The sequence below is a fragment of the Cydia fagiglandana genome, chromosome 25 (assembly GCF_963556715.1).
Source record: "Cydia fagiglandana chromosome 25, ilCydFagi1.1, whole genome shotgun sequence".
Classification (NCBI taxonomy): Eukaryota; Metazoa; Arthropoda; class Insecta; order Lepidoptera; family Tortricidae; genus Cydia; species Cydia fagiglandana.
This window is the reverse complement of record NC_085956.1, coordinates 11,333,640-11,348,278: the sequence shown is the minus strand read 5'-3', so window position 1 is coordinate 11,348,278 and position 14,639 is coordinate 11,333,640. Positions and strand designations below refer to the sequence as shown.

General features: G+C 39.0%; 2 protein-coding genes across 2 annotated transcripts in view; both read left to right on the top strand.

The window, feature by feature from the left end:
- LOC134677185 (small ribosomal subunit protein eS21) overlaps positions 1-14,639 on the top strand; it is a 96,953-nt gene that overhangs the window by 68,630 nt on the left and 13,684 nt on the right. The window lies entirely within an intron of this gene.
- The window catches only part of LOC134676868 (cilia- and flagella-associated protein 410), a 72,035-nt gene that overhangs the window by 49,821 nt on the left and 7,575 nt on the right, over positions 1-14,639 (top strand). The window contains exons 2-7 of the mRNA XM_063535251.1: positions 3,264-3,329; positions 6,567-6,734; positions 7,087-7,225; positions 7,737-7,934; positions 8,754-8,819; positions 9,933-10,019. Coding sequence (XP_063391321.1) covers positions 3,264-3,329; positions 6,567-6,734; positions 7,087-7,225; positions 7,737-7,934; positions 8,754-8,819; positions 9,933-10,019 — 724 coding nt within the window. The remainder of the gene's footprint in view (positions 1-3,263; positions 3,330-6,566; positions 6,735-7,086; positions 7,226-7,736; positions 7,935-8,753; positions 8,820-9,932; positions 10,020-14,639) is intronic.

The following is a 14,639-nucleotide window of genomic DNA, read 5'->3' as shown; positions in this document are numbered from 1 at the left end:
GAAAATAATTAATTACCTAATACGTCACATACCTATGACATGACATGAACAAACAAGGAAAGCTATATATAAAAAGTGATTTTTCTCTGTCTTGTCACAAAGGAAAGCTTTGACAGTTTAAATTCCTGAAAGAAGGTCCGTAGTTAACACTAAACTCGAAACAGCACCTTTAAAAAAACATTAGGGGTCACTGACCTGTCCCAGTAAATTGAGGTAGTGTGCGTGAGCTGCGTTTGTGTGTGAAATGGGGTAATTTGACAGAATCTGAAAATTTACCCTCCTCGACGCCCTCTTAACCTATCTTATTTTAGCGTTTTCCCTATATTTTTACCTTTGCATACTAAAGAAGCCCGGTGTCCGCTTTGGCAACCAAATTTAATCTTTCAATAATGACCTATAATAATAGATATGTATTTAGAAAATACTTAAGTCTAAACTTTTTACGCAATTCGAAGAAATCAAACTAATCTATTTTATAAGCAACTTTGATGAAAGTGGCATTTGTTGTTTAATCAGATATTGTTATTTAAGTGTTAATTCGGTCATTTACACTCCATAATCCACTAAAACACGAAAAAGTTTCAAGCGTTCGTAAACGTGAAAACTTGTTGCGGTTCCAAACTTATCAAAGCACTATTAGTTTGAGGAGCGCCTCGCGGAACTCATGAATCATGGCGACCCTACCTGACACGCACGCACCCTTCAGCGCTTCACCACTGCAAATACCAACCCTAAAACTACTTAATACGGTTCAATTTACATCGGCATGTCGACAGGTCGTTATCGCTCGTGAAAAACAAAAGAGCATCGATAAATGAATTAAAACCGTTCTTGTATTGAACCTAATTTGTAGAAAATTAAGGTTGGTATTCAAGTAGGTCTTGTTTGGTCTTTTATACATTTTGAATAGGGTGCGGTGACGTTATTAGGTGTAATATAATTTGAGTGTTATTGATTGTGGCGTAGAGTTGTTTTTGCGGTGGGCGCGGCGCGGGGGGTCACGCGACGCTGCCAGGGTGAGGCTATTGACCAAATATGGCAAGACATGCCTGTATCCTTCGAATACCTCGATTAAGGGCATGGGAGTGAATATTACAAGAAGCTATTGGTGATTGATTGCTTTTATCATATGTGAAAATGAATATTAAATATAACTCCGCGAAAATTTAGGACACGTTTGCAATGTTTTTATGTAGAATGGAATGGTTATTGGTTACTTTATTATGTAGGCCAGTATACGTCAGTCTAAAAGTATGTCTTGTCTTTCAAACAGTTATCGCAAACGGCACAAAATATCGCAAGTGTCGTAACTGGTCATTGTTTGAGCGACTGTTGCGAGATGTTACCGTCATCTCGACCATCACATCACGACATCGTAAATGATAAATGACTCAGAGTCACTGTCAATTTGATGATTTGCAATGACCTCCTCCAGTTTGAGAGCTGGAAGTTTGTGAAATGATTCTTTGACTGTAGGTATACGATGTGTGAAGTCTAAGGGCCAGTTGCACCAACCACATTTGACAGACTGATCACCGTCAGCCGGCGCGCCCCGGCGTTTTGCTATGAAACTTTCCATACATAAAAATTTAGCGAACTCTTTAACGATACGAACAGTTTGGTGCAAGCGACCCTAAATTAGATAAATTCTTGTTCGATTTCGACAGCTAATATAAGTGTATTAACTATACACTTTGCGGTAACTCTGGTTTCCAAAAGTTAAGTTTGGTTAGATACTTACCTACCATACCACAGAAAGTATGGTGCATACAAACTTATGTCAAGTTAGTGTGTTTTTAAGCAAAAATAATCTTAAACATAGGTTCAATAAGGTCCTTGGTTGAGAAAGGTCGTAGTTGTGTGTGTTTTTGCCGTTTTTGGTAAAATAAACGTTAATCTGAACGCACTAAAATTCCTTTTCAACCAGCATAAATGTGTAACGTTATGACCTTTCGTGTCTCGGTTTCGGTTGTTGACTCCGCGAAAGTGAAACCGCTTATTATCCGGTTTCGGATACAAAATGGCGGACATTGTATGAGTTTGTGATTGAGTTAGGTTTTTAGTTGGTATGTTGTGATGTGATATTATACGTGAGTGATGTTTGATGTATGAGTGACGTGTGTGATGTAATTGCGTATAATGCATGTTAGGTTATTTACTTGAGGCATGTCATGTAAAATTACTTATATTGTACCTATAGCATATAATGGTACTACTAGCATATAAGTTCCTAAAATTACAATAACATTAAATATAACTCAATTACATCGAACAGAACAATATAAAGTATAAATACAAACCCATGCAAAGCCCCCTAGGTCTGTCCCATTTGGAAGGGTGCCCATGATGCTGGCTGGCTACATTCCCCCGCTGGATGACGTTGCTTAATCTTTCACACGCACTCTTCTGATAATCTTCGGTAACTAGGTTGGTCAGACCTGTTCCGAAACATCGCATAAGTTCGAGTCTTGGCCGAAGCGGCGAATTTTTCCATTTTTTCCTTGAATACAAAAAATTGTAAGTCACAAGTGGATTTTTGTGGTCGATAGGAATTGAATAGATCTCTTCTCAAGATAAAACTCTTCCAAAAATCTAGGCAGATCTCTAAACCACGGAACCATTAACAAACTAACCAACCCGACTCGACCTTATCCACTGTTCTGCATACTTATCAAAATATCGTGGGAAAGTGTTCCTAAAGAGGCAGCACACGCATATTGCATATCAATCACATCACATCCACGACTGTTTTTACAACGACACAATTAACTAATCGTTTATAGACCTTAATTCTTTGCAATAAGGTTCACGAACGCTTAGTTATTTGTCTACGATGGTACATACCAACAACGACACGACGTTCCTTGGTAGCTATTGTTATAAACGCTCATCGTAATATATCGTATTGATTGCCATTGATGTAAACAACAACATCGATTATGCATGCATTATGATTTAGTCTTTGGACTTTATAAGAAATGTAATAGGGTTCAGATTTGATTGTGTTTGAGTGATGTTCGTTTTCGGGTGATTGTTTTGAATCATTGTTCCTTGACCTTGACTGAGTGATACATCGCGATTTCCGTGTTCGGTCGATTGATTCACATATGACAATATAGCTAGTTACCTACACATTACACAAATTTATTTTTAAACGTCGAAGAAAAACTATTATAGACTTTATAAAGCTTTACATGTACTCCTATAATACGATGCATATCCATATCCACATTTACAATATAAGAACTGATTGTTTGTTTCAGGGGCGCGGAGCTAGGTGACGTCAGTCTACTGCGGCGGATGCCAAACGTAGAGGTGCTAGCCTTCAGGTTAGTGTCCGACCGAAACATGTTTTTTTGCCGAAACCGAAACCGAAACCGAATGTTCGGCTTTGGCCCCAGTTTCGGCCGAAACCGAAACCGAAACCGAACTTTTTGTTGACTTGTGAAAACCGTTGAAAATATGTCACAAAACCGCTTTTTAGAGGAGAGGCCAATTCGTAGAAATTACCTTATTTACAATTTTCGTAGGACCGAAAAGGATTATACCGGGTTGGACTAAAGCAAAGGGGTTGCAGCCTTAGAAAAGAAATCATCAGAGTGATGTTATTATGATACCTATTTTTCATGATGTTATCCTAGAGAATACGCTAAAATAAGCATCAGCAAGCACCATTTTTTATTTTAGAGAAAAGTTATTCATACAAAACATGCTTATTTTAGAGTATTCTCTACGATAACACAATAAAAAATAGATGTTATAATGACACAACATTCATGGAAATTTGTACTGTTCTAGATTTTTCCCAACTTTCGGGTCAAATATCTTGGCCATTTTCGATTTTAGAGAAAAGTTTTTCCTACGAAACATGCTTATTTTAGCGTTTTGATTGATTTTTTTCTGTCTTTTACGATTCCTATATATATTGCAGTTTTGGTCAAAAAATTCTGTTTTTTTGTGCACCCCGTTTGCTTTAGGCTGGCCCTAAAATACATACCAAGTGACTGTGAACATCCTCTATATAATGTTCAAAAATAATTAGCCAGAAATATTAAAAAATAAGAGAATTAAGATACTTGTTAGACTATGTTATTACTCACAAAGCCCTTACATTTGGTACCCCACATGGTATGTTTAAAAGAAAATAGTTTACAATTTTATACTGGCGACTTTATAACGTCATAGAAACACATTCTACCACTTTATGAAGCGACAACATGCATTTTGATAATCAGTAGACCATGCTGATTCCAACAATACCACTTGTCGGTATAAACCTTTTTAGTCCTACGAAAGTTGCTATTCTTCAACTTGGCCACTCCACTAGTTAAACTGGAGTGTGGGGTAAGACAAGGCGGTCTAACGTCTCCCTTGCTATTTAATGTATATGTTAACGCTCTGATCGGTGAGCTAAGCGGCGCCCATGTCGGCTGCTCTATTGACGGCGTGTTCATAAACAATATAAGCTACGCAGACGATATGGTGCTGCTGGCGCCATCGATCAGTGCGTTGAGGAAACTAATTGGGATATGTGAGAGGTATGCGAAAGCCCATGGGCTGAAGTATAACCCCTCCAAGAGCGAGCTAATGATTTTTAAAGCGGGCAGAAAAATTCCTGAGGAAATTCCTTCAGTCATGCTAGATGGGAAAGAAATCAAGAGGGTGTATCATTTTAAGTATCTCGGTCACATTGTCACCGATGACCTAAGAGATGACATGGATATGGAGAGAGAGCGGAGAGCTTTGGCGGTTCGTGGGAATATGCTGGCACGCAGGTTCGCTCGCTGTACAGACAAGGTTAAAATAACGCTCTTTAAAGCCTACAGTCAGACATTCTACACGAGCAGCCTATGGGTTAGATACACCCAGCGTTCCGCAAATGCTCTCCGAGTGCAATATAATAATGCTTTCAGAATGCTGTTGGGGCTGTCCCGGTTCTGCAGTGCTTCGATGATGTTTGCAGAGGCGCGCACTGACGGGTTCCATGCTATCTTGCGTAAGCGTTCAGCGTCCTTAATGCAACGAGCGAGAAGTAGTCCCAACAGCGTTCTGAAAGTATTATCCGATAGACTCGACTGTCGAATATGGAGGCACCTGGTGGTTCTGACTGGGCGACCTGTGTGTTCTGCATTTCCTCTGTAGTGTAGGTTAATTAGTGATAATGTTAATACTAACACTAGTTATTAGGTATGTAGTTTAAGACAACTAACAAATTCTATGGATTGTTTGATCTGAAATAAATGATTATTTATTTATTATTATTATTATACACATTAAGACTGCGTCGCCCGTCCAGTGACGCCTTGATTAGGGGAATTGTATTTTATAATAAATCAATTAATTTATGTATGTATACATAAATCAGTATATTAATATTGTTGTCCTACTTGTTCCCCAACTTTATGTCTTTGTCACATGTTTAGTTTCATAGTACGAAGTACCATTTCGTAAGTTTCGGCCCGGCCGAAAGGTTCGGCCGTTTTTTGGCCGAAACCGAAACTACAGCCGAAACATGATTTTTTGGCCGAAACTGGCCGAAACCGAAACCGAAACCGAACCTTCGGTCGGACACTACTTCAGGTGAGAACCTTTGTAAAATGCAAACCTTACCTATTGGCCAAGAGCCTGTTTATGATTGGGCAACGCTTTCCGCTCCACGCTCCACAACGCTCAGCCTTGCCTGTTGCCACCTCACGCACGAAACAACGGAAGCTGGTAGCTCAGACTGTTAGCCCTACTGTGCAGAAAGCCTAGGGCTGCAGGAAGCAAGGCGATAGGCAATGTAGCACCACGGTCCAGGTGGCTCAGCCTTGGCTTGCCTGTTGCCACCTCACGCACGAAACAACGGAAGCAGGTAGCTCAGACTGATAGCCCTACTGTGCAGAAGGCCTAGGGCTGCAGAGAAGCAAGGCGATAGGCAATGTAGCACCACGGTCCAGGTGGCTCAGCCTTGGCTTGCCTGTTGCCACCTCGCGCACGAAACAACGGAAGCTGGTAGCTCAGACTGTTAGCCCTACTGTGCAGAAGACCCAGGGCTGCAGAGAAGCAAGGCGTTACGCAATGTAGCGAAACGCTCCAGGTGGCTCAGCCTTCGCTTGCCTGTTGCCACCTCGCGCACGAAATAGCACTGGCCGGAAGGTGATATACTGCGTTTGATCTGCAATCTACATAATTATGTGAAACTTTAACAGCATTTTGTGATTGACCTTTTACTAATGTGGCGTCGGAAGGTTACCAAAATAAAATATTCACATGAATAAATTTCGGAAATTTCTCATGGTTTTGTATGCTGGAATTTACGAGAACTTTCCCAAGTTTTGGAAAACTTTCCGCAATTTGCGCTTCTGTATGAGTTGTATTTGACAGGCAAGCTAAAGGACGACGAAGTATTTGTATCCCTTTGAAAATTGCAGTATTATTTCAGAATTGGGTGTAAACATGATTTTTTAGAAAATCTGTGATATGGCAAAGACAAAAAACTACATTAAATTAAAAAAAAACAGGATAATTCCACTAAATAAGAGGATAGTTTAAAAATATTAATTTGGAACTGTTTTTGTTTATAGCATAAACAAGATCCGCAGCCTACAGGACTTCGCCGGCTGCCGGCTGCTGCGAGAGCTGTACGTCCGCAAGAACGAAATCAAGGACCTGCGGGAGATCAGGCACCTGCGGCACCTCCCGGCGCTCACCTCGCTCTGGCTCGACGAGAACCCCTGCACACACCACCCACAGTGAGCTCGCTTATTTACGTTGATTAATCATGGTCACGGCACCACATTGTAACAACCCCACCCTACCTTACATCCTTTCAACAAGACACCTACACACTATGGACCTACCATTAACAACATACATTGCTTCGAGAACTTTACGTCCGCAAGAACGAGATCAAAGACCTGCGGGAGATCAGGCATCTCCCTCGGGCTCGATGAGAACTCCTGCACACACCACTCACAGTGAGATCAGTTATGGCGCTGCGCTCTGGATTATGAAATCCTTCGTTTCGGCCAGGATTCAATGTACGCCCTTGCCGTGAATATATCACTTTGCTCCCTTGTGACAGAATCTACTACTGTGTTACAGGTATCGACTAACAGTGCTCCGTAACCTGCCGCGGCTAGAAAAGCTCGACAATGTCGTCGTGCAACAAGAGGAGTTGGAGGAGGCGCAGCGGCGAGGCTCGCTCATCGACTCAGACGATGAAGGATACCCACAACAACAGGTAAAAATCTACGATAATCACTCGGACCGTGAGGTCGAGGAGCGCGTGGGCTCCTTAAGGACCTTGGTAAGCGGTCAAGGGAGGCAACAGGGGACTCTCGCGCAAAGGATTGCCATCGATCGCTATACAGCGCGGGAATGCTGCCTGTGCGATGGGCACCTTGCCGAGTGGCCTAGGCTTAGAAGGTAGGTTTTAGGGTTTTTTTTTTGTTAGGTTTAGTTTTAGTTAATTTATTTTATAAGGTAGGTATTTAGTTTTAAGTTTGTTGTATAATTGTGTTTAAATGTAATTAAAAAAGGTAAAATCGCAAGCTAATTAGTAAGTGTCTACTAACGAAATGTTAAGAAGCAAAGAAAAATTTGCCAGTTCGAGCCAAGCTTTCAAATATGATATTACACGACGGCACGTATGCACGCGGCAGGGGTAATGTAAATATTGGCCGTCCTAGAGTATGTGAGTCAGTCTGCAGCGACGGCGTTTATGGTAAACGTATTGTATTTTGTAATTCCAGGAAGCGTACGCGGAGAGCGTGCGCAGCGGCGGCAGCGCGCGCCGCGCCGCCCTCGCGCGCTCCAGCGACTCCAGCCCCGAGCGCGACGAGCGCGAGCGCGAGCCCGCCGCCCGGGACCGCCGCCCCGGCCCCTACCGGGACCACCATAACAGCAGGCACGAGCAGGAGCCTTATCGGGACCATCAGAGGCATGAACAGGTAACAGCATCTAAATGTGAGATAGCATGTAACACTTTTGGACCCGCAAGCGCCGTAGTCTACGGTGACCCCTGACTTTACGGCTAACTTGGTGTGAAAAAATTGAAGGAGTTTTTTTCTCTAAGAATGTTATCGCTATGGTTATTTCTTAGCTGATAGTTTCGAGCGTTGTGTGTTTTATTTGAAACTTTAAGCAGTAATAAAATGAAAGCATTGAATGTTATCTTATTTTATGTTATTCGATACATGAAAAGATACTTGTAATTGTGTATACTAACAAATGTCTATCTTTCTCGTCTTAACGTACAACAATTTACAATACATTACATACTACAGAATTATTAGGTGTAAGTCCGGCTAAAGGCCGATTCACACTAGATGCGCACTACATCATCAATTTTAATATAAGTAGGTGTATGCAATTTTAAGTCTAATTTTACATTTGCGGTATGTGCCCGCAACATAAGGACCACAACACGTAGAGAACCAAAGCAGTGCTGCATTGCATTACGTATTTGGTGTGTGTACACTGTACAGTTAAGGGATTAAATTTCTGTGCCACTTTTTTTCGTCACAGTGACAAAAAAAAACAAATACAGCATTAAGGGTCGGTTGCACCAAACTGTTACGAACGTTAAAGAGTTCGCTAAATTTTTATGTATGGAAAGTTTCATAGTAAAGGCGCGGGGCGCGCCGGCTGACGATGATCAGTCTGTCAAATGTGGTTGGTGCAACTGGCCTTTAAGCTCGTTGAATGTTATATGTATGTGTGTGTGTGTGTATGTGACTAACCGACGGGGCATGTTGTGTTGGCGGCAGACGCACGCCGCGCCCGGCAGCGACGGCTCGGAGGGCGCGCCCGAGCCCGAGCGGCACGACCAGCAGGTGAGCGAGGGGGACACCCACATGTGGCCTAAATACGCATGGGAAAGACACGCTTAGATGACCATTCTTGCATCATCTTCAGTGTACTGAGTGACTCCACTCTGAGTTGCTCCACGTGACCACCCCCACAACACAACCGACAACACTAACATTATAGGTGACGGCAGGAGAGTTGAGGTGAATCATTACGCACACAGTTACATACATAGAGTAGTAATTGCAAAATAGAGAATGAATGAAGCGATTATGTAAATATTTAGTTTGAAGAAACTGATTAATCTTGCAATTATCTGTTGAAACTACCGGAATGAGAAATAACACCAATTTCGAAATCTTACTCTCGTATGTGACTTCTGTTGTGTATGTGACGTCAATCTTAGTGCCTATACCTATACTACCATCTCCTACACCACACTACCACCATCCTCGTCTACTAACAACGCCATATTTGCGAATGATTATACAATTTTGTTTATATTTATTTCGTTGGCATTCGATGAATCCTGGTCACGGCACCAAATTGTAACTACACCTTAGTTTCGGGTTCGATCATGGTTTGGTTTTGTTCTTTTACTTCCTGCTTGTGTGATATAACGACTAACATTTTATGCTGCTATCTTTGTTGTAGTGGTTTTGACTCTGCACCGACAACTTAATTGTAAAGTAGTGCAACATTGTAGTTTTTGATTTTAATTCATGTGAAGGATAGCACTATTTAATTAATTTATACGTATGTATTCTGCAAGTGTTGATTTGACAAATAGGTTAAATGTGACATTTGAAATATTGCATCGGTACTAAGAAAGTACCGCCTCTTGTATTTCTAGGTATTTTAAAATATGTTTTAATACACCAGAAAAATCTTATCCCGAGGGCCACGAAAAAACGTTCCAAGCTTCATCAGCGATAGTCAACTGTTCAGCATTCTGAGCTTTTTTTTGTAGATGAGGTAAAATAAATATTATAAAATCCCCACTATAACTATAATACTTTGTAACAATTTAAGGGCCGTTTTGTAAACACTAGATATTTCGTTTCGCGGAGCGACATACAAAGGAAGAACTAAGTTAAATTTCCAAAAAACCTAACCTAACATTAGTGCCTGTGTCGTAGTGTCCACTGTCCCCCGCGCGGCGCGCGCCCGACGACGAGCGCCTCGAGCACCCGGCCGGCGCCGCCGTGACGCGCTCGCAGTACGACGTGAGTTCACACTCTATTAACACTATAGGTACAGTACTGTACGCTTAGGGCCAGTACACTCGAGTTCACTATATTTTTGAAACGTTGGCGTGTAAACATGTTTGTGAGCTCGATTGTGCCGACCACAATTGACGGACTGATCATAAGTGCAATCGGCGGAGAACTATGAAATCCTTTCAATAACATTTAACGAACTACGAACGTTTTAACGGTGACGGTTGGCGTTAATAAGTCCGTTAATTACGGTTGATACGACTGGACCTGTTGCGAGTTAGAGCTAATTGAGTGTCATATTAAGACTTGTGAGTATTATTGCGTTTTTGTCCGTCAAGGCGAATTCTCAAAATTACATCTACCTTGTAAAGAAAACAAAAAACGAGATTAAATTTTGTCGCATAAGGAGATGTGAAGAATCTGGCAATAACTTTTGCTATCTCTACTCCGCTATATTACAAGTATTGCAACCAATGCTACTGGTTGATTTCCGACATCCCCGCTCTGCTTTACCTCAATGCTCCACTCACCACGTCATGTGAGACTCGAAATTAGCGCTAACTCACAACATTAGCGACACAGCTCTGTATTTGTAAGTAAAATAACATTAAAATCACTAATACCACAGTATTATAAGTATTTAACTTTATATTGAGCTCTTGATTCCATTTTAATTTTCATTAAAATCATTAAATTGGCTGTAGTTTCTCATCAAAGTACAGAAATTCGCAAATCAATATTTAAAATACGTGCTTTGTAAATTTTTCACACCATAAACAGACGTTGGTAATTTTGTCTAACAAATTATGTATTTAGGTACGTTAGTAAACAAGTAAATAAGCTTTTTTAATCTTTAAGGGTTCATTTAATGTAATTAAATGGTAAATATAACACATATATACACTCGCGTTTTGCTGTACAAAACGCCAGAGTATATATGTGTCGCTTAACTTCAAACTCGGATAAATCCATTGGACCCTCTCAGCAAATATCTACCCTATTACGTTTTCTTAATACCAAAATCGCATAATCTGACAGATGGATTTACCCGAGTTTGAAGTTAAGCGACTCATATGTGTTATATTTATTAATATATTTATTTACACGAACGGGCCGTCGACGAGGCGAGGAAGACCCCGACAAACATGGATGGTCACTATAAATAGGGACTTAAATAAATCAAAAATACCAGCCCAGACGACCCGGGACAGACAGTCCTGGCGAAAAATTACTAGGAGAGCCGACCCCAAATGATGGGATTAAGGCTAGGAAGAAGAAGAAGATTTACACGAACGGGTCTACCGCGATATGATTTCATTGTTTTACCTTAAGGTGGATGTCTAGGGATGGGATGCCGATTATCAGCCAAAAGATGGCGTCACTGTGCACGAATTGTGGATTTTCACTATTTCTCCCAAAATACAAAGTTTCATAAGATGTGTTGATATGTGCGAAAACTATAAAAAATACTACATCCAAATCGAGACATGTTCAACTCAACATTGTCTCATTTCGTTATTACCGGAATCCAACTGCAAAATATTGCAATTTCTTGCATTCACGCACACTTACGTACTTAAAGTCACCTTAAAGTCAGTGTCAAATGTCAGCAGATTCGTAATGTTACAGTAAAGTAACCTAGAGGGCGCAGCGGATGAAATGTTTATTGTTGAAAAAAGATTGGAAATTAAATAATAAATTCTTGTTTGAGCAACGATTAAGAATTACAAGGCATTCAGAAGCAACTAATGTTTTCGACCATCAACTGTCATGTGCTCGTGGCACCCGTAGCCTCTATTTTGAAAAAAAATCAGATTGTAGCTAAGATACATGGTTCAAACCCCGACAATGCCAATTTTTTTTTATTTTATAATTTTAACATTCTCTTTTGAATTATTTTAAGCGTATGTTATTCTTCGAAACTAAACTTACGTGAGTAAAACATTTTCAGTAATTTGATTATTTTTTAATAATATTATGGGAAGATATATAAAAGTATTTTTATTTTCCGGTTTTCAAAGGATATAAATAATGATTAAAATAATTTAAAAAAAGTCATGCATGAGGCTAATTAGGATCGCAGAATAGGTACATAAGAAGTCAACTATCGACGAAGTATAGCTGGTCAAGCAGATCTTGTCAGTAGAAAAAGGCGGCAAATTTGAAAAATGTAGGCGCGAAGGGATATCGTTCATAGAATAGAATAGAATAGAATAGAATATCGTTTATTGCACCATGGTAAAAAACAAGTTGTTACAAAATAATAGTATCTCATGGACCCTAATAGGGTATGGCAAACATTTCCTTAATATAAGTAGGTACATATTAAGAAAAAATACTACAAACTAGCTTTATAAGTTTAGGAGATCAAAACTTATTTACTATAAACTAACTTATTTAACAAAACTGTCAGTGAGAAAATCGGTTACTGAATAATATGCTTTTTCAGCAAGGAACGATTTCAACTTCTTTGTATACGAAGTGTCACTTTCCACTGATTTTAAATAATTTGGGAGGTGATTATAATATTTTACTGCCGCATAATGAGGGCTTTTGCGGTATATTTCTAAGTTTGGCTGGGGTAATTCAAGTTTGTATTTTTGTCTTTTATTCTGTATCTCTTTGAACAAATGTATGTTTTTTCTTACATATATACATAACTCTAAGATGTAAAGGCATGGAAGAGTGAGTATGCCGTGTTTGATGAAATAAGGTTTGCAGCTATCCCAATTTCGGATTCCGACTAGCACACGAACGCATTTTTTTTGCATGACAAACAAGTCATGCACATCTGTGCTGTTTCCCCATGTTAAAATTCCATATCTGAACCATGAATTAGCGAAGGCATAGTAAGCGGCTAGTGCAGTACTGAAGTTAGTGGTTTTGCGAAGCGTAAAGAGTCCATACAAAAACTGTGATATCTTGGTTTTAGTGTTTAATATATGTGTTTTCCAGTTCATATGGTTATCGAGAGTAATACCTAAGAGTTTGAAATTATCTACTTCTTCAATTTCTGTGTTATTAAGCGATAATTTTAATTGTAATGGAGTTCTTTGGTAAGGATAAAATTGAATCAATTTGGTTTTGTTTGAATTTATTGCTAGATTATGGTCGCGCATCCACAGATTGATATGATTTAAGGTTTGTGTCAGTTTTAAATTAAAATTTTCATTATTTTTAAAATCAAAAAGGAGAGAGACGTCATCTGCAAAAAAATAGAACATTTGGATTTCGCGCCTTTTTTTACTGACAAGATTTGCTTGACCAGGTATAAAATAAAAGTTTCCAAAATTTTATTGAAATGATATACCTACATGAAATAATCAAATACAACACATTTACTTAAAATAACTTTTAAAATAAGGCATATAAAATTACCAAAAAGATGAAATAAAATAAATACAAAAAGAAATGAGTCTTTGTTCGTGGTTTGAACCCTGTCATGCTGTTCAACTTGTTAGACTTATACTCAATAGCTAAAAGCCACTAGACCATTTGACCATAGTAGACCCGGGCGAAAAATGCCTTCTTATTTAAGTAACCCATTACTGTCAAAAATATCAAGTTTGAATTGATTTGAAATATAATTTTTCATTGTCGACTTATTGACATCCAACGTTGCGAGCATGTTGTACTTTAAACCATTTGGCAACGTCGCACGCGGGGAAATCTTCTGAAAATGTATGTCCTTTTATATTTTGATATTTATGGATATATGAGGATTCTTCTACTTATGTTGCAAATTGATTAAATTATCGAGAGACAAGAACAAGAAATATGATTCGGTTAAATTGTGTTCTAATGTATGGGGAAGACAAACTAATTATAGCCAGCCTTTTATGAATGTAGTATGATACCTTAGGGTATGGTGCTTTACGCACACTAGCGTCCCTTCCCCTCCCCCTGACGCAACCCCCCCTTTTTGCATGAAATATGTCCCGGTTCACAGTTTTTTACATTTTTTGAGGAAAGTATATATTTTAGGAAAAAAGTGTCAATGAAAGAAATAATCCTTAATAAATTCTTAATAAAAAAGGTCTTATTCATTTTTTTATATGATGCACCTAATTCATGTATTAGCTTGTCAAAATTCGAAATAACATAGTTTTTACTTAGGATTCGAAACTCATTTATTATACACAGTGTAACACGAGGAACCCGAATAATTTTGACAGCGTATTCCTGATCATATTTAGATACAAAAATGTCCTATAAACTTTTTTGAAATGCGGCTAGTTTCAGAGTTAATACCAATTTAAAAAAAAAACAAGTTTCTATTGTTACATAGTTCAAAACGCCTTTTTGATGGCGATGTTGTTGTTTGGATTTAGTCTAAATATCCCTATTGATATGTCAAAAAGTGACAATTAAGTAACACGTTGCAAAAACTATGTTTTACGAAAAAAAAGTAAAAATCCATGTTAACTGACAAGTTTACCAATAACATTTACTTTTTATGTACATACATATATAATATATATATTCAAAAAATTAAAAAAAAGCGGCCAAGTGCGAGTCGGACTCGCGTTCCAAGGGTTCCGTATATTACACAATTTTTAACAATGTATTTTTTTTTATTTATTTATTTAGATATTTAATTCAGGGAACAAGGCCCATATTACAAAT